Consider the following 22,350-nt stretch of genomic DNA (forward strand, 5'->3'; position numbering starts at 1 on the left):
CCATCTGATTCATCTCAGACAAAGACTTAATGCTACAATTTCATAGAGGTTATTTTTTCTTACTAACAGGGAAGCTCCTCCAGTGTCTTCATAAATCATCATTTTATTGAAATTGAATAATCTGAAGTTCAGACAGAAACAACTCCATTCTTCTGTACTTAAATATATATAAAAATACTTTTCATTTCTTTGAGGGTATCACCTTAACACATGACAACTTCACTTTAGGTTCAAAATTCAAACAAAACCTGACAGCCAATAAAGATTTCCTCTTGGACAGTAAATTGGAAGAGGTAGCAACAAAACACAACACATCAAATTCAAGCCTACTGCCTTTACTGCTTCTACAGGAGAACAACTACTCATGGAATCCACAGTACAACCCCCAATTTATATAAAACATCTTAAGTATGTGACAGTTCTAAACAATCAACAGTGATTAACTTGGGAACAAACAAATAGGATGATGAAGCAAATTATTTCAAACCATCCACTCTTTCCAGCTTCTGTCATCCATAATCATTGACATTGCTTTAGACATGAACAATCAAGCTGTACATTCTCCAGTCACATTTTATTATCTACAAACACCTTCATATTCTCTAAGGTCCAACAACAAAAAAATTACATTAGGATTTCACTCCAGATGATTCTTGTTTCAAATGGACAAATTCTAACCTATTTGGCATAATTATGTCCTTGGAGAGCAACACAAAGAAGATACGGGACACAAACAAGGACAGTAATATGCAAGGCTTCCATGCAAGGCTTCCATAAATACTATGACAGTGGATATGTTTAGTGGCTAGCAGGAAGGAAGAGAAGAAAAGACAGTCAAATTTATGCAGAAAATTGTTCCTAGCATGGACTAGCCAAGAGATTTTGCAGATTGGTTTTTGGTTGCTTTTTTCCTATTAAAAAAATATCTAAACAGAAGGAATACTCACACCAGTGTGCATTGTAGTCTACTACATCTTTCCTCCTCAAGGCCAAAAGCACTGCTCAGGTAACAAATAAAGATCAAAGGCCCTGTTGGTAGGTTTAACAGTTATCAAACCCTGTGCTGTATATGCCTTGATACATCTCTTTAATTTCACACTTTCACTAAACACGGAAATCCGTCCTACACTACCAGACATTCGAACAGTTTTGGACCAGAAAAAAAATCAAAATATTATCAACTAATCCTGCACATTAGAAGTCACGTGAGCAACTGTCTTGACAATTTCTGTCTTTTTCAGTGAAACGGACTGCAATTTTAGGTAGCAACCAAAAGCATCATTTTTCATACGGCTTTAACAACTAGAACTTAAAAACCAACAATATGCAAAGTCTTTGGAGTTACAGATTACTAATTGATTTAACATTCTTAGGGCAAAACTAGCAAGACAAGGCTAATTTACATTTTTTTCTTTGCAAACATGACAACTTGCATTATACACTTCTAATTAGTAATATTTCAGGCATTATTCCAAGTCCTGTGTTAGTGTTTCTTTTTCAATGCTGCATGAGAAAAATGTGTTATTACTTGGTTAGGTCTTAAATACTTTCTTGCCTAGCAGCATCTAATATAAATTCTACACGGCACCTTTAGAGCATTATGCCAAGACCTTTGCACTGTAATAACAAAACAAAAAATAAAGCAATGCTTGAGTCTGTATGAAGTGCATTAGCAGAAGTTCTGTATTTTTGTTTATTAGGTCTCTTGGCGTTTCAGTGAGTTGTTACATCATGCTACAGAGTCAATCATGATCATCTGTGGTTTTTTTAAGGCCTCTTGAATTACCATGATTAAAAAAATTCTCTGACTGTATGTTCGGCAAATGAGAGGCAGAAATCCTGAAAGTATTAAAGTACAGAGGAGAAGATTTACTTTCCTGCACTGGCTGAAACATCAGCATTTGCACAGTGCCATTTTCCAGTACTGCTTTAATATTCCATCTATTTCAGTAGGTTTAGACCACACATTCAGCACATATTTCCCCAAAATCTAAAGCTATTCACTCAATTGTATGACAAGGGTTTATTTTGGTCCATAAAACTAATCCTGGGACTGTTGAACTAAAATAGCTTTTCACCACAACAGGTGTTAGCTGATCATTAGTAGAGCTGGGCTTAAAGCTCTTAACCACAGCCATTAGAAATACTTCTTGGTGTTAAAAAGTCAAGAGTGAGGCCAAAACACCATCAGTGATCTGCATCAAGGGACTAGTTTAATTAGAATGGCATTTTTAAAATTCACTTTGTCTAGTCTTGTCTGGTAGCCTCAGCACTCAAATTATAACATTACATCATTGTAAATACAGAGTACCTTTTGTTGATTCCTACCACTAAAACAAGAATACACTATCTGATTTTTTTTTTTTTTTTGCATTGCTATATACTTCAGTGTATACAGCAATGCAAATTGAATGAGATTTTTTCATATACATAATTTCAGAAGCTTGGATAATTTAATGGATTTGGAATAAAATATTAATTATGAGTGTTTTAAAAGGAAACATACGTGTACACATGCATACTGATTACTTTTTTTCAGTTTTCTTTTTGTCCATACACACTTTATAAGGCAAAATGTTAGAAACCTATTAGGTAAACAGTTACTTACTTACACTATACTAAACTGATCTAGAAATGAATGCTAGACTCAATAGAGCAGCAATTATATCACACTTACCTAAAGGCAATTTAATGTTCTCAAGTGCCTCATTCAATTTTAGTCCACATGTGACTGACTCTCTCTCTGAAATTTATTGTATCTGGAATTTATCACATCTGAAGGTACATTAAATACAATATAAGAGTTATTTCATAGTTCACTCAATCAATTAAAAAGTTCTAAGACAATTCTGGAATAAATTTTCTTCTCAGAAGATATAAAAAATATCCCAATACATGAAGGCTAATGTAATTTCACTTCAACTGCATTTTCCACAGCTTTTTATACCCTACTTAAATAGTGTTCTGTAGCAAATGGGTAGGTCTTGAAAACATCCACCCACCGGTGGCCTCAGATTCTATCCTGCTTATCATTCTAAATATATTTCCCTCCATGACACTTGTTTTAAGCAGTAACTCTTACTCCTTCTGGTATCTACCTTGCAAAGGGACAATACTTGCTTCTAGGCAACAACGTATGCTAGATCAGCTTGGAAACTGTGCTGCCTTGTGTACCACTTCCGTAGTACCTAGAATTTCCAGGAATTAAAAAAAAAAAAAAAATCAGGCAGGAAATCTTGGAAGTTAATTCTACTATCTGCTCAAATATATTGTTACCAACGTTATTAGAACTAGCAAGACACGTCATTGCCATCTCTTCTACCTCGTCTTAAAATTGTGGTTGAGAAAACTCAACACAGCCTCTTCTCAGCAACAGATCAACATTATTCACCAGAAACCTTTTGCTTTGTTAGTCAATACTCAGAGTCAGCATAGCAAGCTGACAGTCTTGATTGGGATAAAGGATGACTTTCCAAAAGAAAATACCCTCAGACTTTACAGCTTCTTTGTTCCATTTGTTTTCATTAGCAAAGGAAACATAGGCAATATTCAAGTAAAGTGAGGCGGCCTTACCCTGGTCTTGGTTCTTCTAAAACACATTAGTCAGGAGAACATCCAACTTCTCTTTCCATTCTCCATCACCATCTCATCTGAAACCTCAATAATCTCAAGTCCTTTTTGCCTCTTCAGTGAATTTTTTTGAAGAACACGGAGCAAAGAGAATCACAGATAAGGTCTAGATGTGCTGCTTTTACTAACAGATCTAAATATGTTGTTCTGTTATTTTTATCTCTTTCTGATTCCATGTACACTTCCTCACATGCAGAACACCAGTCAAAACAACTCACTCTCCTTCTCCACAGCCACACTGTTCAGAAGTCTAAAGGGAAATGGTTAAGCACTCTTAGAACAAGGTTCATAACCAAACATATGAAATGCCATAGCTGTTCCTTCCCCTGTTATACTCTTCACATCTTCTGACTACACACCAAAAATTTCCTCAGCTTTTAAGTTGGATATTCCTATGTTTTCTCTTGGAAAATCTGTCTCATGCCATAACCCTGCAACTCAGAAACACCTAAATATTGTGTGTATTTTAAAAATTAAATAAAACGTGTTCTTTGACATGAACACGGGGGTAGTGGAAAGAGATCTCTGGTCAGAAACAGAAGAAACACAAGCACATGATGATTGTCTTTCCAGCCAGCCCTGAATGTATCTCTGCAGATAAAAGTGAAATGACAGCACAGTGTCCCCTACATGATACAATGCACAGGGAAAAAGGTCAGAGAAAATGAGCCCTAGAGAAATCTTCCCTTTCAGAGGAAGTCTCCTATGTTCCACAGAAAGAGCTGTGTGAAAGGAATACAAAGATCTATGCTCAATGGAGAGTTTTCATTGGAAACAAAAGACTCAAAGAAAGCTTTGTATAGATTCAAATGTAACAGAAACACAAAAAAGCAAGCTCATATTAGCCTGCATGGAACAAAAATATAATAAAAAGTATGGAGACTTATAGTGAGTTATAAACATGATTCTTTGCTTCCATATAACGCATTCTGTGACTTCACTTGCATGCATGCAGGTACATAACTTGCTATGGAAGAAACAAATACCACAATTCAAAGTAATTTTAGACACAATGAAATAATCAACTCAGATCAGGACTGGTTAAGAAAATGTTTCAATGCTTTTCCTCTTTAGGATTTCCTACTTTCTAATAACAGTACAAAGACATTATCAATCAAATCAGTTGTTCAGTTCTACTTATACAACCAAACTGCAGATGTCTCCTGGATGTCCAGAATTAGGTACATTTTCTTCCACATTAACAGGCATTGGTGGGCTGATATTTAGCAGGTTTTTAAGAGCTTGACACTCTCTTATGATACTAAGTGGTATACATTTTGTGTCCTCATTTAAGACGTAAAAGAATTTGTTTATGCTATTGCCTAATCTGGTTTTTGTGTTGTATTTCAGTTTGCATTTTATTTTCATTTCAAGAGACAAGTTCAGAAGTAAGCTTTCCTTGGAGATTCTAAACTTTTTTTTTTTAAGAGAAGAAAGAAACTAGAGAAAAGGAAATGTCATGAAAAAAAGAAGGCACTGTTTTATTTAAAGGCATCAGCTTTCAATGACTAGTGAAGGGTAAACCACATAAGATATGGCTCCTATTTTCACTTAGAATGGAGTCCAGCCATATGACTGACACTTGTTCTGTTGTGCCAAATACATCACTTATTCTGTGTTATGCTGCAAACAACTTCAGCCAGATTTGACTGTAGTAGCATTGTTTTTTTCAGGTCTGTGGTTTGGACTTACTCCTGAAACAGCATAAGTACAGACTTCCATACCACATCACAGTACTGCATTTATTTCCTAGGGCCCAATCTCAATAGAAATAAATCACAATTTTGGATACAAAAGACTAGAATTTAACTCTTTGGTACCAACCATAAGGATTTCCCTAGTTATTTAACAAGAGCAAATTTCTCATTTTAACTGCTCAGCCTCTGAAATTTCACCATCTGTGCCAAGATTCTCAATACATCATGTGATCTCAAGGTTATAACCTGAAAACCAGAAGAGCATTTTTTTTCCTGTGCACAGGTAGTAAAATAGTGAATCTGGTTTGACAATGGCTAGATATCATACTTTAAAAATAGATAATTTCAGGACTGCATGCAATGGTACATGCTATCTGCAGACTTGCGATCTATTTAGTCTTAAGACAAACAAAGCAAATGACTGACAAAAGGGCTGAAATTTAGAAAAACTGTGTCACTGGAGGATATTTTCTAACGTGTTAGAATTGGTCATGTGGGAGAAAAGTAAATCCCTACTCCTCTTGCAAACTACCACAGCAGGCTCCTAAATCCTCTGCCTTTCATGCTCTACTCTCCCTCAGCCTTGCCTCTCCTCTGACAAAAGCATTTTTCAAACACACAGTGCTACAGTTTAACTCATCCTCTGCTGATAGAAATTTTTTCTTCAGGGAGATAGTTATGACTGTTAATCTTTCAATATGTTACTACTGCCTGCAGATACAGACAAAACCCATCAATTCTCAATACTTTCTTTGGGTTGGTAATTTTTTTTTTTTAAAGCAGTACTTCTTACTCAGCAAAATCTGGGTAAACCTACACATTAAGGTCCCCATTCCCTTTTTTCTGCTTTACTTGCCTGAACTTTTCAGGGCAAACTCACTGCTTTCAAAACTCCAGATCACTGGAAAAATTCTTTAGGTCTGACAGATCCTGCATCCTTATGCAACTGACCCAGGGTGGTGGGATTAGTCTGTTCTGCCTGCCTACTCACATTTATGAGCTCACCACTACATTTTTTTCCACAGACAGCCAGTGATACTTCCTGTTTATTTGGCCTATCAACAGCCTCTGGAAGAATGCTGCTTTATATACTGTTGTTATCTGATGCTGCATAGATTTGTACTCTAACAGCAACTTTTATCTTTAATTCTACAATGATAACTTCAGCACAAATATCCATTTACAATAACTATTCTTAAAATACCTTAACTGAGAATCTTCTGCAAGAAGAGAATATAGGGCAGCAAAAATACTTGTTCTCAGATCAATTTGGAGCACAACCAGAAAAATTACACAGAACAACGAAGCATTAAAAATTCCCTTCACAGACTCACTAGAAGGCATTAAATTATCTTCTTGAAAACAACTAATTTCAATGTTTTCATAATTTCTTAAATTTAACATCAGTCAACGCCACAAGAAGAATAACAGTTGCATACAACTTTTACATTATAAAATACACATGTCCCATTCATGAACCAATCCAATAATGATGTTAACCAGTAAAAATCAGCTACCACATTTTTTTCTGTAACAGGCACAGCCAAAAAAATTCAGAAATAATTACATGCCTAGACCAGTGATTTATAGTCAGGCTGCCACTGACTTTATTATTCATCTATGTCAGAACAAATTACAAAAGTTCCATAAAACACTCTCCCAACCTTCAGTCTGTAAGAACAGCTGTCTGTAGAACAGTGAGACAGAGCAAAAGAAAAACCACACAATGCCAGACAGGGCTCTGCAGGGAGTGTGTTTACCTGGCTTTTCCCTGTTTTGAATGCCAGCATCGACCGCAGGAATTCTGCCTACAATGGTCTCTATGGTTCAGCAGTCTACACACTGCAATACCTGGTGTGCACAAGTAATGTGACATGTTAATGCAAGAAGCATGCCTCACTTACTGCTTGGTGGGCTAAGGGGATAGGAGATGGCTAGAGATGACAGCAGCAGTGAGATTTCTAGATTGGCCTCAACAGTTTCCCCAGAAAGAGTGCACTAGCAAGTCTCAACGTCCATTAGAAGATACTTGATTTCAATTTCACTCAGTTCCTTCCTAACTTCACCAGCAGAAATATTTTGTTTCTTTAAAGAGCTACTGCTCTCACATGCAAGAGCATCAAGCTGCTGGAGGCCACCAGCACTCTGGCTTTTAACCTAATGTACAAAAGTTTCATTCCCAGGAGCAAAAAAACCCCACCACCTTCCTTTCAGAGCCTGAAGACACAGTAGTCCTGAAAGAAGAGTAACTCCTTTAGCAGCAACCAAAAGTGAGGAAGGAATGGAGTAAAAGTATTCAGCAATACATTAGCAAGAAAGAAATTAGGGAAGACAGCAAGAGTGAAAGATAAACAAAGGCAAGCACTGACAAAGAAGGGCTGAAAGGAATATGGCATGGATGAGTAAACAAAAAGGGAAGCTGACACAAGCACAAGTGACTAATACTAGTGGGGGAGTGAGAGATTGCTGGAGAGCAGGAAAGAAAATCCTCTCTTGGTGGGCAAAGTGAATAGCATTCCTAAATCTGAGAGAGTTGTGAAGAGAGAAGCTATAATCTGAATATATTTATCAGGGACAAACGGCAGTGTCTGGGTTGTGCTTTGACTGGAAAGAAGCTACAAGCATGAGCTGTAATGGATTAAGATTCAAACACAGCCGTCTAGTGTCTGACCAGTGTATTAAGCACACAAACCACAGCAGTTACTAAAATCACTATGAAAATTGGACAAGGAATCACAGAATGAGTTGGGTTGGGTTGGCAGTGACCCTTAAAGCCATCTAGTCCAATCTCCCTGCAATGATCAGGGGCATCTTGAACTAGAACAGGTTGGTCAGAGCCTCGTGCAATTTGACCTTGAATGTTTCCAGGGATGGGGCATATACCACATCTCTGGGCAACTTGTTCCAGTGCCTCGCCACCATCTTCATAAAAAATGTCCACCTTCTGTCTAGTCTGAAGAAGCTACATAGACATTTTACTTGGACAAATGAAAGAGGCAATCTTCTTAGTTATCTACCCCTATGGTTTGCAACTTGCCAGCTTTATTACAGCTACAACACACAAAAATGAACACTTGCCTATTATAGATCAGGAAAAGACACACAATACACAGACACATAGAGACACACACTGCAGCTCTTGCACAATAAGCTGTAAGATGAGAACTGTGTCCTTACTCCAGCCTCTAAATGTCCTGCTTGCTTTCTGACTCTTACTACTAAGCTACTAACTGCTTCAGATCATGCAAGCTGTTCAATATAAAAACATAAACAGATTTCTAAACATATTTTATTCCTTTATTCTCACACAGTAATGCTTTGACAGAGAGGCATTAAACTAAAAACCAAAGAAAAAATCATTTCTAGCAAACAAAACACCAAATTAGGTACAATACCCAAGACATAGGCTTTCCCTCTCCTAATGCTGCAACTATGAAATCAAACAACTAATCTTACAGCACAGAAAAATCTTTCACAGTCTATTTATAGAAATCTGTAAAAATATTTTCACTTTCATCTTTCGCCTAGACTAGACAGAATTCATTGGAGAATGTGTTGCCTAATGAATTCTGACAAATGTACTTAACAAAAATCTAGCTGACACAAGACATGAAGTCTTCAAGAAGAAGAAAAAAGCCCAAGCTCCAACTTAATTAATGCAAGACATGCATGAGGATAATCTAGACAAGACAGTAAAATCTCAAATATGTCAAAATATATCAACTAATACCTAGTGTCATGATTTTTATTTCTGTTCAGAAAAGGCCCCAAATCTCAGCTTCCCAGATAGAAAAGCATTAGTGCAAATATTTTAAAACATTTTTGCAAATTCAAACATGCGGAACATGATGCTTAAAAGCATTTTATTGGCCTTTATTTGAATAGTCTTCATAACTAACTGCTCTACTTGCTATGATTAATGCAGCCAATGCAAACATGTCAAAAGTATTTATGTTACACCATATTATCATATATACATACTATATTCTAGGCATATAAGTCATACCAGAAAAAAGTCAGAAATTTCTCACAGTAATCATCATTTATACAATTTATGATAGACATTGCTTTAACAGTCCACTAAATGAGCTGGCATTGGTTCTATTTCCTGATGCAATGGGCTAACCTTCATCAATAGAATATAAACCTTTCTTATTCATGAATTTGCATAACTGGAAAGTACTTTTCACAAGGCTCACAAACACTGCATGTGAATTACATTATGAAGCTTTCCTGCATATTTGATGTTACAAGTAAGTCCTAAAAAATGATACTTTGCTTTATTGGTCTGTAAATTATACCAGTAAAAATCTATTTCTGCAAGAAAAAAAAATCCAGCTGAGCAATAGGATTCTACTGGAAAGAATAAAAGCTTCCTCTTTAGTCATATAATATGTGATCAGTACTTGAATTCAAGCATTTTATAAATATGTGTAAAATACATGTGCATATACCCTCTATATAAATGTATTTAAATGTTTCACAAGTTAATTTACCCATAACACCTTACTTTCTGGCCAAAATTCCATTCTTCTATTTAAATGTGCTGCTTCTGATAAAACAAAGAAAATACTGTAGAAATACCAGAATCAGAGCTCCTTTGAGAGAATCGTTGTCCTTCTGTAACCCAGAGGGCACCATGGTTTTCCACAACATACAGAAGCCAACAAACTCCTCATACAAGGGCAGGACAATGCCCAAAACCATAACCAAGATCACTGCTGAACAGAACAGGATTTACTCAAACAAGGACAGCTAAGCAAGTAAAGCAGTATTTCCATGAATAAAAGGTGTGTTTCTTTGAGTTTTTCAAAATAGTTTTTCAAAATAGTTTTTCAAAAATAGTTACACCAACTCTTTCTCCATGACATCTTCTTTCAAAAGCCCATTGGTTTATAGACTTAGAACTTGATTAAACTTTTTTTTTTTTACTCAAAAATATTGAGCTGTCTGTCAATAAATGTACAAAAGAAAATACCAATTAGAAATCCTTCCCAGTAGCTTGGCTACCCGACTTTAATATGAAAAAGATCAAAGGAAAAAAAGAATTAAGGAAAGGAAGAATTTGGAGCCATTTCAGTTTTTCATCCCCAATTTTGGGGGTACAGAAAAAGAAAGTCATGCAGAAATAGGGTAAGATCATTTTATTACTTATCAAGTTCCCAAAGTAGCTAGAATAGAATAGCTCTGACTGAATCCAATAGAACCAAGAACAACAGGACAGTGACATTTTACTGATGACAAATGAATCAATGAGTATCAGATTTGCACATCTCAGACACCTTGGGTGGGACTGCAATATTTCATTACTGCAGTATTTCATGACTGCAATCAAAGCCTATGACATTGTAATCAAACTTATCCTAAAGTGTATTAAGTCACAAAAAATATGTCACTTGATCTATATTTCATCTTTAACATAGACCATAAAGATTGTCTGGTGAACTGATATGAAAAATATTCTACTTCCAATTGAAACACAGACATGATATCATCAGAGAAAATTAAACTCAACTTGTTTAGACACTAGCAACAAGAATTCAATCACCTTTATTTTTTCAGATGCTATGGAACAAGCAAGATTAGAGTAATATTTGAAGTATTGGGTTAGGAAGAAAAAAAAATGAAAGGATGATATTTAAGTAGGTAGAGAAGAAGAGAGCAAGACATTACGATAGCTATATAAATTTTAAGAATAATTCTTCCTCACACAGTAGTAAAACAATAAAAAATTTACTTTGAAAAAAGGGAGGATTGGATTTATACCTTGTTTAGTTCATCTGTGCCCTCTCCAGCAAAACAGTCACTAAATATAATGAATTATACACAGAATATAAGTCACTAACAAAAGTGACTGCTAGTACTGATAACACACGAAGTGATGATCATAGTATCACCAAAAAGGGGTTACTAAGCATCAGACAGAACAGTGAGAATGTCTTATTTCCTGCAGATGATATCTCAGACAGCATTCTGTTGAATAGGGGGTTTTATTTCACCTTCTTGTTGCAACGAAAATTTTCTTGTTGAATTATAATAGTTATAACTGGTGAAGGACATGAGAGGGGGAAGGGAAACCTGGGACATGTCAACTGGCTGTCAGAGAGGCTGATAGAAAAAATAAGTGAGCTGCTGATAGATAAAAGAAGGAGGGGGAAAAGAAAGGGCTGCTGTGGGAAAAAATGTTATTAATTGTCATCAAATTTGTCTGCTTAACTTCTCAAACCCTTAGACAGGCAAAAAATCTATCAACATATAAACATTATTTCCGTGTTCTTTTACCAGTGCAGTTACAGTGAGCCCACTAAAATCTATTGCTTGAGTAATTCTGTACGGGTTATACAAAAGAGCACACCATGCTAGAAAGGAAAGGCTATCCCAAATTTCTTGCTCAGAAAGGCACACAATAAATCAGGAATCATCTCTTGCAAGATATAATTCAAGCAGAGCTGTGGATCCCACGGACTGAGGGAAGAATGCAGACCACAGAGGAGAACAAAGTTGAAAGGGATAAAAGTGTCAATTATGCTGAAATCTGATACTTTGTAAAATAAACCAACTTCAGACAGACTGTTACTTAATCCCAGTTTTGGAATGGAATGCAAGCTTCACCCCTGCCCTGCAACACATGTACTACAGCACCCAGTTACTTTACCCTGAAACATCTAAATGCAGCAAACATAACTGACAACAGCAGGCCAGTCTCCTACCCACAAAACACTGCACACCCAAGTACCAGATGCTTTGTGAACAACCTTCCAAGAGATCCAGCGGAGTCCTTGCACATGCAGCAGAAAGAGGCAGCTTCTCTTTTGCTGCACTCAATCTGATTTCCCAGTACTGTGTGATGGGCCAGAAGGCATACATGCACTAAAATAGCAAGTGTTTAGATCCTGTCATTCCTGTAAAATGATTCAGACTTTTGAATAAAGCCTTTAGAAGAAAAAAAAAAAAAAAAAAAAAAAAAAAAAGAATGGACTAGCTTTGAATTCATTTACTTAAAGTCTCACTTGTTAACTAGCAGGGCTTTGTTGAGAGAAAGCCTTTGCAGTGTTATAATCTTGTAACCAACAGAGGCCATTCAAAATGGGCAACACAGCTTAGAAAAGAAGTGAAAGAAACTTTTTATAAAGCCACAAAAGTTACAGCAGCAGAGACACATGGCACTCTTAATGAGCTTTTCAATACTCTTGCTGCGTATAAAACATAAAAAAACTGCAGCCATTTTCTCAGCCGAGAAAAATGCACTGCTTTTATTTAAGCTATATAAACAACTTCTCTTTAGAAACCAAATTGGCATGTTAGTTTTATAGAGTTTTGATAGGAAGGCTTAACATTAAAAATATCGTATGCTGTGATTTGACTGCTCCCTAGTTCCACATTAATATTGCAAATGCCATAGAAAAGATGAGAAAAACAAAGCATTTCCATTTCCACCTTCCACTCCCTCCTCCCAATGCCCCCTTCTACAGTGAAAAGCAGAAAAAGTAACCATATATGCATATTCATACACACACACACTCAATAAAAAGTGCACTGTAATCCTTCACTGTGCTTTTCAAAGGTACCATACAACATGAGCTTCTATTACACTCAATAAATGCCCACCTCTGGAAAAAAAAAATATCCAACCATTCTAAAATTCCTTAGTAAAAACAGTCTCTTATGGAATCAGTAGCTCAACACTGAGGAAAAACATTCCCATCTGGTCTATCTTTGGAATTCATAGTATTCCTTGGATTTTGCAGACTCGCTCCACATTCTCCAAATCCTCCACCAGACGTTGGTATCCCTCTCAGTATTACAGGAACAATTTCAGCATGATACATTGTTTTTGTTAGAAGGTGGTAAATAATTTCAATTCTGTAGTCCAAGCAAGATACAAGTTATTACCCTGTGTTTTTTTCCCTCTTTAGAAAGTTATCCTCACCTGTTCAAAATGTCCAAAGAGAGAAGAATTGCCAGAGCTTCCTTTTCCCTCTTTCACCACTTGATTAAAAAAAGACTGCTCAGCTCTCCATAAATCCTGAGAAGGCTCAGAATTTTAAGAAACCAAAGCAACTAAGTTTTCGTGGTTCCATTTCTCTTCCTTCTCATCTTTCATGGGTTCCAAAGGATACAAACACAGGTCTAAGACGTGGGATGCACAAAGCAAGACTTCTCCCTCACAGTTACTGGTTACTTTCTCTTCTCAGTCCCCTACAGGTTAATTCTGCTGCCACTCAATGTCCCCTGATCGTAATACACTAATAAGGGGAAAAAGTAATATTCTCCTACACTGGGCTAAGTGCTCATCACATTTACCACAAAAACCATTTCTCCTGACTGTTCAAGGGCTTCCACAGATGGAACAGGTAATTTTAAGGACCAGCTGCAGCTCCGTAATCTTGGATATTTGTTGGACCATCATATTAGACTATGAAACATTGTTTTCCCGATATGTAAACTACAAGCTATAGTGTAAGCTTTCTATGAAGCTCCAAGAACTTGTATTGCAGAGTCTAATCTTATTAGCCTTTTTTTTAAAGAAAACATTTTTCTCTTTTGCAGAAGAAAAATGCAACACCATCCAGTATTTAATATTTTCTATATTTCTCTGCAAGAATTGCATAATATTAATATTATAACAAAGGAATATTTATCAGTTCTTAAATATATGTTTCATATGTTCCTGGAACTTTTTTACATTTCAGAAATAGTTTGCAGTCCCCAGTTGTAAAACTTATGTTCACATCAAAAACATTTCTATAAAGCCTTAAATACAATCTTGATTTTTTTTTTAAATACCATGCACACTTACATAGCACTGTTGTTCATTTCATCTCCTCTTTGGTATACTGTCTGACCTGCATTACCTATTTGAAATAATGCAAACAACAAATATTTAACAGAAATTATTTTAAGGCTTACTTTTGCTCATTTCCTAAAAGGATTTTTTTCCTTAAAAATGTATTTTGGCCACTGATTTACAGCTCAGTGATGTACTTGTGTAATTCTAGGGGAAAACTGCTGACCAATATAAAATGCAGCAGAACTTCACTATTGTATTTTCCCATTAAAAATAATCCACTAAAATTAAAGGCAATTAAGCACATTTAAGCATTGAAAAACTGATTTGGGGACCTGGGAGTAAACTAATCTACAAAATCCTAATGTAAAAGCATTTAAGCAGCATTGATTTAGTTCTTTGGTTTCTTGCATAGTCTACTTCCTACATCCTACACAGAAAGCTCCAGCAAAAATTTTATTAAGAAGAAGAAACCAGTAATTCTACCAGAGAAGCACTGAGTTTCACTACTGCTTTACTGTCCCACCATCCCTCTCTTAAAATGGCTTTTGAATGCAAAAGTCAGTTAGGTAATCAGAAAGTTCACCAGCTACTTAACTGTATCTCTGAAGTGGCTTGTGTGATATTTGATTTCTAAAATATATCTTAGCTTTCTTAGAAGGCCAAGTGCTTAACATAATAGACTTAATTTTAAAAATTTATAGTTGTTACCCTAAGCTATTAAGTGTGAAAAAAATAATAATCAATCCCCCTCAAAAAAATGTTTAATTTTGTGTTCAGTCTTATGCTAACATGTAGAATGCAAGCTTCATTACTTCTTATGTAAAGATACTCTATCAACAATTGAACTATAAGTAAAAAAAAAAATCTAGCGCATCTAATTTCACTTCTGGATTACCATCTTGAAAGTTGAAGTTTTATACTGATGGGTTGAGATTTGACTAGAGCATCTCAAAATTCAAGTCCAAATTCTTGTTATGAGAGCTGCTATCCCAGTCAATGAGACTACATACACCCTCACAAGTTGCTTCAAAAATGAGCAACACTGAAAGCAATTCTTTTTTACAAAAGACAGTGCTTTTAGGACAACAGCAACTATTTCCAAGTGACTCCAGTAAATTAAATGCAGCAATCCTTTTGTAGTTGACTGCAGTTGCCAAGCAGTGAATTAAAAGTGGTATTTTTAGCATTACAAGTTATGTTGTTTAATAGATATAGATACAGATATAGATAGCTCTTCCAGATCCAATAATTTTCAACTTTTACACATATAAAATGTCTAGAATGACAATTTTCCAAACTGCGCCTAGTACAAGGCAGGATAATATCATCTGCTTGAGATCCACATGATCATCCTTTCCCTCCTGTACTATCTAGATCTTAATTCTCTCTGCTTGAGTGAATTTTCAGGTCACATGCACTTGTTTTTCAGTGCCTAAAGCAAGAGGATCTTTTGATGATATACTGATCAATTAAAAATGCCTTGTAATTTTTCAAGTTTCCTAAGATAACTTGAAATGCCTTGCTTTCCTGAGGAAACATGAATTTCAGTAGATATCAGATGAATGCATGACAACCATCTAACCAGCCTGCAGATTTAGGAATCCACATGTAGGCTGAGAAGATGCCTGCTCACACACACACACAGAGCAGTTTGATGCTAAAGAAATTACTAGAGCAGCATTGATACAGTGCTCATTTGCCTATTTTGGCAGTACCAAAGCTTAGAAATACCTTCAATACAAGTACTAAGAGCTATGGTGCCATTTCATTTACTCAGCTCGCAGACACTGTAGGAACCAAGGCTGTGTTAACATGGACACAGAACATCCCTACTGCCGGGGAACACAGGGATGGATTTCCATCAATGACAGATCTGAGACACAGAAGAGCTCAGAGATTTCATCATGAAATTCTGTAGTGACTATTCACAATTACAGGCTCAGATGCAAGAGCCACAAAAGGTACATTTACTGAAAAGAACTATTATAAGCTAATATCTGATTCCTGCTTTTGGCTTCCAGGAAGGATCTGGGATGGTGTTACTACAATTCATACTTGTTCTTTTTGTGTCTTGGGATCACAGGTCAAGATGAAAAGAGAAAATAATTCTAAGATTCAATTGTGTCCCTACATCCAATTAATGGAAACATTAAGGTAAAAGTTTAAAAAAGTTTAAAGGAACACTATTCTGATACCGAGAATTATTACTCCTCAGTAAATCACTATTTACTCTAATATTTAGACTACCAGCTACCTCTTTATGTCACTGCTGTTGATTGAATTTTGCCTTACTGGTATGATCTCCATTCCTCTTCATCTACTGCCATAGATCCTGCTTTTTTGCTACTCTGAGTACAAGGTGACAGGGAAGCCTACACAGGTCTCTCAGCTGTTTCTCTGGAGATCTAACATGATAGTGGCTGCTGATCTTACAAGTGTGAGGCAAGCCATAGCTGACTTAGCAGCTCTGTAAAAACTATAAGTAAATAAATGAAAACATAAGCTCCCCAAAATCATTGCAATAAAATAATTAGAGAGTAAGTTAATCAGCTGTCCTGTGATTTTTGAGAGATCAGCCACTAGATGGCAGAAAAATGCAGTTTGATTTTCCCATCATGATGAAGAATTCACCCAACAGATTTCTTACACCTGCTCTAAGAGGTTATCTGTCAAGCAATGTCAGATAAAGGATGACAGGAAGGCTGATTATCTCATCCCTAGTGCACAGCCTACCTTGACTCTTTCTACTCTGCTGTAAAACTTTAAAAATATTTAAAGTATATACTTGCTATATTCTGGAAGTAGACCACTACAGGAGTAGAGTCAATTTAGTTAAAGATATTCTATAATCACAATATCACTCCATTTAATATAAAAATGACAGAATAAATGGAGAAGTTATCTCAAGATTCAGGTATATAATGGCTGGTTTTCCACCCAATAATGATGTGAACAATAGTGGTAGTGAGGAGACAGAAGCTAAGGGTATACAAAAAATAGTGCACAGAGTTAGGAAATAAAATATGAGAAGCAAGGTTCTGAGTCCTCAGAGAAAACCCTACTTCTATTGTTTTATATACTGTTTTTACATTATTTTAACAACAAAAATGGCAGGGTTTGTCCTAATGAAATTACATGCATGTCTTAAAAGTTCATGCATTTGTATTAACATTACTTTTGGGGGGAAAACTGTATTGTAATAGTTTCACCATTTTGAAAAAAAGCTTACAGTACTCAGTCCACCAATTTGGTGTCACTCCTACAGGCTTCCTTTGTGTGTACATTTCCTTACTTTATAGGTGTTTGTTATTTCTGTAATCTTTTGTTCCCCTTTAACGGTCATCATTCTCAAATATTCTTATTGGATACTTCAATTACTACAAGAGGAGAGCAGTCAGTCTCATTTTTTCTACATTTCAACTTTTTCCTGTTCTCTGTTCCTACCTTTTGGGAAAAAAAAAATCAACAAAAATAAAACAAAGCACACTAAACCCAGAACAAAAGGGTAATTGAAAACAAAATACTTCAGAAATTATATAAGAAGGAATTATAGCACTACATTCATTGTACCAACAAAGAGAAAACCTACAAAACCCAAACTGTTTTACAGCAATTCACTGAATTCCCTCATGCATCCCCTCTTACACATACTGCACTAGCAGAGGGACCCAAACACACAGTACTTCTAAACCAACCTATTTTACATGTATCTAGTAAGATTAGGATTATCTTTTCTCACAGACACAACCTCCTTTTACATAAAACCCTCAGCCAAACATTACCATAGTTAACCTTAGATTACTGTCCTTGATCCTTTCACATAACTACAACTGTCAGTGGTAAGATTCTAGCTCAAGTGAAATCCAAGGGGTTTTTGCTGAGATCCCATAATTTACTTTTTCAGATGACACTACTACAGCAATACAGTCTCTTACTACAAGGCTTAAGTAGGAGAGAAAGTCCTCTTTCCTGCACCCAAACTAAGTCTAACATTGTGGAAAGTAGGCAAAAAAGACAACATAATGACAAGTCTTTCCCTCTACATCCTCCCATCTAAACTAATGTTGAAAACCTCACAAAAGCAGAAAAGATCAAGGCAGAAGCAAACTGTGCCTTAAGTAAAAAAATAATAAAAAATGATTATATAAAAAATACTGAGAATTTTCAAAGCTTCACTGGAAGTTACAGATTTGTTCTGCAGCAAATCAGCCACTGAATTGGGAAGAAACATGTCAAAGCAGAACATCGGATACAGACTGAATAAATCTGACAGAATAAAGCCAAATCTGCTTTAGGACTCTTCTTGAACACTGTTTAAAGAAAAGCACCTTCAACACTAACGTTACAAGAAGAGTTTCCTGTAAAATTATTTAGTCACATATTACGCTATAGTTCATATAGTGAATAAAACTTAAGCACATGAAAATGTCTTGTATGTGTTTTGAGGTGAAATTAAATTTTTAGATGACAAATTTTTCCAGCATGATGATGGCTGAGAATAATATTAAAATTCAGCACTGTTTAATTTCTTGAAATAAGAAAAAATTAATGAAACATCTGTCTACTAACACCAATTTGGTTTCCAAACAGTTTCCTGATCAGGGTGACTGATAGATTATTGCTTGGTACTTAAATATTAAGTAAAAAAATGTTTATTAAGTACCAGGTAAGTTACTTACTGAAGTAAAAGCCAGAAGTTCCTCTTCAGTCAATTTGTGTATTGGATTGTTCTTTTGGAAGTCTATACTGTAAAGAAAAAAGAAAAATAAAACAACGCGGATTGCATCTTTAGAATAACATTATTCAGAACACATTTTTCAAACTTGCAGAAATCTGAAGGACATTCTGGAAATGAAAAATGGGAGTATGCTATGCGCAGAAAATGACCTAGACCACAGAAATAAAGAACCATTTAGGGGACTAAGATATTTTATAAGCACCTTCCCAACACCATCGTCAAGTGAAATGTCTTCCTTGGTTTAAGCTTATGGGAATAACAATTTCACTAATCCTAAAAAAAGTTTAAAATCTATTGTTTCCTTTTACAGAGATCTGTTCCAAGTTAAAATCCTATAACTAACTGAATGCAGATTCTACAAATCAAGAAAGTACTAATGTTAAAGTAGTGCTGAAGGGTTATCTCAGCCAAACACCCTCCTAGTCACTCAAAATACATGAGCACAGGAGTCCATCCCTCACTAACCTACATTACCATTACCTTGAACTATTCACAGGGGGGAAATCAGAAGAAAACAGAGGCAAGAATTAAGATTATTTTATTCAGAGTTGGATATGCTTACAGAGATGATAAAGAAATCTGGATTACAACTCTGTGTGGGTAAATGTTTTCCATATACAACAGCTCCCCAACATTTACAAACATACTACAAGAGATATTACCAAATTGCACAAAAACCAACAAAAGCTATAATTCAAGCTCCCTGTTAAAACCAACGATACCAAGTGAAAACATATCCCAAACTGTACCACAGATCATGGATCATCACCAAACCCATATAATGGCTATATACAAATTTATCACACTAAATTCTGCAGCAGGCTTCATATTCTAGGTTAAAATTGCAAAGATACTTATTGTGATAATAGATTACAGACTGAAATTACGTCTGTAACCTATTACTTAACTTAACTTACATAACTTACTTTGGGATTACTTTGCCTGGTTATTCAGGCATGATTTCTTCTCCTTAAATGCACACAGACTACTAAGAACAATTTCTAGAAGAGCTTGAGAGCTCTTCCAGCTCTTCTTCCTGCAACCTCTCCAGACAGGTTGTTACCTAGTCTGTTCCCCTGGCTTCCCATGATGGAGGTTCCACACACACTTCATACCATTTATGCTGATGTTTCACAACACCATCAGCTTCAGCAAGCTATTTGACTGTGGCCACAAAGACATAAAGGAAAGTTTATTAACTATTGCTTCAGTATATTTTCCCTCATCTCCCTACATTAAAAAAAAAGAAGCATATGCTGTTGGTGCACTGTTTTGAAATTTTTAGGTAATGTCCAGAAAGAAATTCTGATAAATACCTATAACTACATATAGATATCTATCTCACTAGTTTTTCCCTGCCTTGTGCAAAATTTCATGCAAACAGGAAAGTCGTAAAGAATTTCACTGCTCCAGTTAAACCTTTTTATCATATTCAATGTCAGCTGCTAGCAGACAGATTTCTAGCTGGCTGGACGTAGTCAACTCAAGTCAACTGACTTAGGTAAACAACAGCAAGTTTCTCTATGCATGGGGGAGGGAAACAACCACAAAAAAAAGAGGAAAAAAAAGGCAGCAAGAAAAGTTCAAGGATTACAGCAACTCAACAGCACTTAGGCAACCAGAACGTTAAATGACATGACCATAACTTTTGAAAAAGCACAGGTAAACCAAGGAACAGTCAAATTGCGACAAAAGTAGAACTTATTTTTCATCATCCTCAAAATAAATTGTTTCAAGCAGGAAGGATTAATCCTCTTCTTATTCTAGATCAATTTTTGTCACTCCTTTTTGAAGCTAATAGATGCAGCTCTTCCAGATAAAAACAGTGCTAAAATAGATCTCTGATTTCCATTTCTGCCACATGCATTGACAAAGCCTGAAGACAAGTGCAAAAATGTAAGTCTTGAAAGACAGAAGAACAACTAAATTGTTTTAATTATTTTTCTGTACTGAATCAAGTCAAATTTAAAGCTATAATGTGAATCTGAATCTGGAGTAGAATTGTACCTTAGTTTTAAGCATTTCTAATGACTCTGTTAGTTCTTGTCAGACTGCGTTATGAACATTTAATTTCTATGACCTGTATTTGTTCTGGTTCAAGGACAGATAAACCAGTTCATCCCAGAGAATTTCAGGAGTTGAAATCTGAGTGGAACTTAGGATCTACTATGTAAGATGAGTGATTTTTTCATAGCAATATGAAGAGAAGTCACTAATCATCACATCATTCAGTTTTGTAAGCTATTTTCTCACCGCTCTTGAGTCTTGTCTTAAGGAGTTTATTGAAATAAAAGGGGGAAAGACAACAATGAGAAACAGACATTCTTTAGATAGATTAAACAGAACCTTGGAGTAAGATGTACTGTGCAGCAGAAAAAGGTATTTTCTAGTATAACCACAAAAGCTAATTGTCAGCAGCTTACAAACAATTCTTAAATCTGATTAATCAGGTCTACCTTGACAACCTAATGGATAAAGTACTCAGCTTAACTAATGAGTTACAAACTTTGGGACTTAATCACCCATATTTGAAACAGTGGAATTAATAGTCATCAAAGCATCACTTTCTGGATTATGACTACTTGTTTCAAAAACTGATTTTGAAAGATGAAAAACATTAAGGAACATTGCTAAAGCTATTAAAAATGAAACAGCTTACAGGAATTCTAAAGCTAACTTATTAATTATTAAATGAAGCATTTACCCTCCAGAATTGCAGTCCTCACGCATTAAAGCCCAGAGCCTGCTATAGAAGAAGGCTTGAGAAGAATGTTTTGCTTAAAAGCCAATGCTGTTAAATGCTTTAACATGTCTATGCTTCCTCACAAAGTGACATACAATAGCTAATATGGACACCAAGGGTACAGCCAGCAATCCAAGCCTAAACTCTCCCCTGTTACAAGAAGAATTCTCAAAGCTGACATCCTATTACAGCACCCTTTCTGCAACATGGTTAGATCTCAAATCTTGTCTCCATCTCTGACTGAGACAGCTTCAGTCACTTAACATCACCCTACCCACTAAATGGGGTTTGCCAATCCTTCAGGGAAGCAACACTGATTTGGTTGGTTGTCTTTAGTTTTGTCTTGCCAAACACAACTGGCAGGCAATATGGTTCCTAGTCACTGCTCAGAACATGACAGTGATGGTCTCAAACTCAAACACTGTGATCAAAAAACTTACTGTGCACCATGCCAATGTAAAACTGAAAGTGTACCCTTAAAAAAAGGAAAATAAAACAAAAAAGAGCAATAGGTAAATTAAAATTTCCTTCAGAAGGGAGGGAACAGGAAGGATTATATAACCTGAACATAAAACAATACTATGTTAAAAAACACAGTGCTCGTGAAAACGGTCCTCAGCAAGGGAAAAGCTTCACCTTGACTTGAGTCAGAGTGTGGAAGACTAAAAGTGAGTGGGCTAAGAATTTATGTCAACCCACTGTTCACCATATGGTCCTCAAACTGGATCGAACAGATTCCGTCATTTTGCAA

At 35.8% G+C, this 22,350-nt stretch overlaps 1 protein-coding gene across 1 annotated transcript in view; it reads right to left on the bottom strand.

Moving 5' to 3' along the window:
* The window catches only part of TTC27 (tetratricopeptide repeat domain 27), a 112,907-nt gene that overhangs the window by 61,043 nt on the left and 29,514 nt on the right, over window positions 1-22,350 (bottom strand). The window contains exon 9 of the mRNA XM_063151833.1: window positions 18,798-18,864. Coding sequence (XP_063007903.1) covers window positions 18,798-18,864 — 67 coding nt within the window. The remainder of the gene's footprint in view (window positions 1-18,797; window positions 18,865-22,350) is intronic.

Source organism: Melospiza melodia, chromosome 3, assembly GCF_035770615.1.
Source record: "Melospiza melodia melodia isolate bMelMel2 chromosome 3, bMelMel2.pri, whole genome shotgun sequence".
NCBI classification, from domain to species: domain Eukaryota; kingdom Metazoa; phylum Chordata; class Aves; order Passeriformes; family Passerellidae; genus Melospiza; species Melospiza melodia.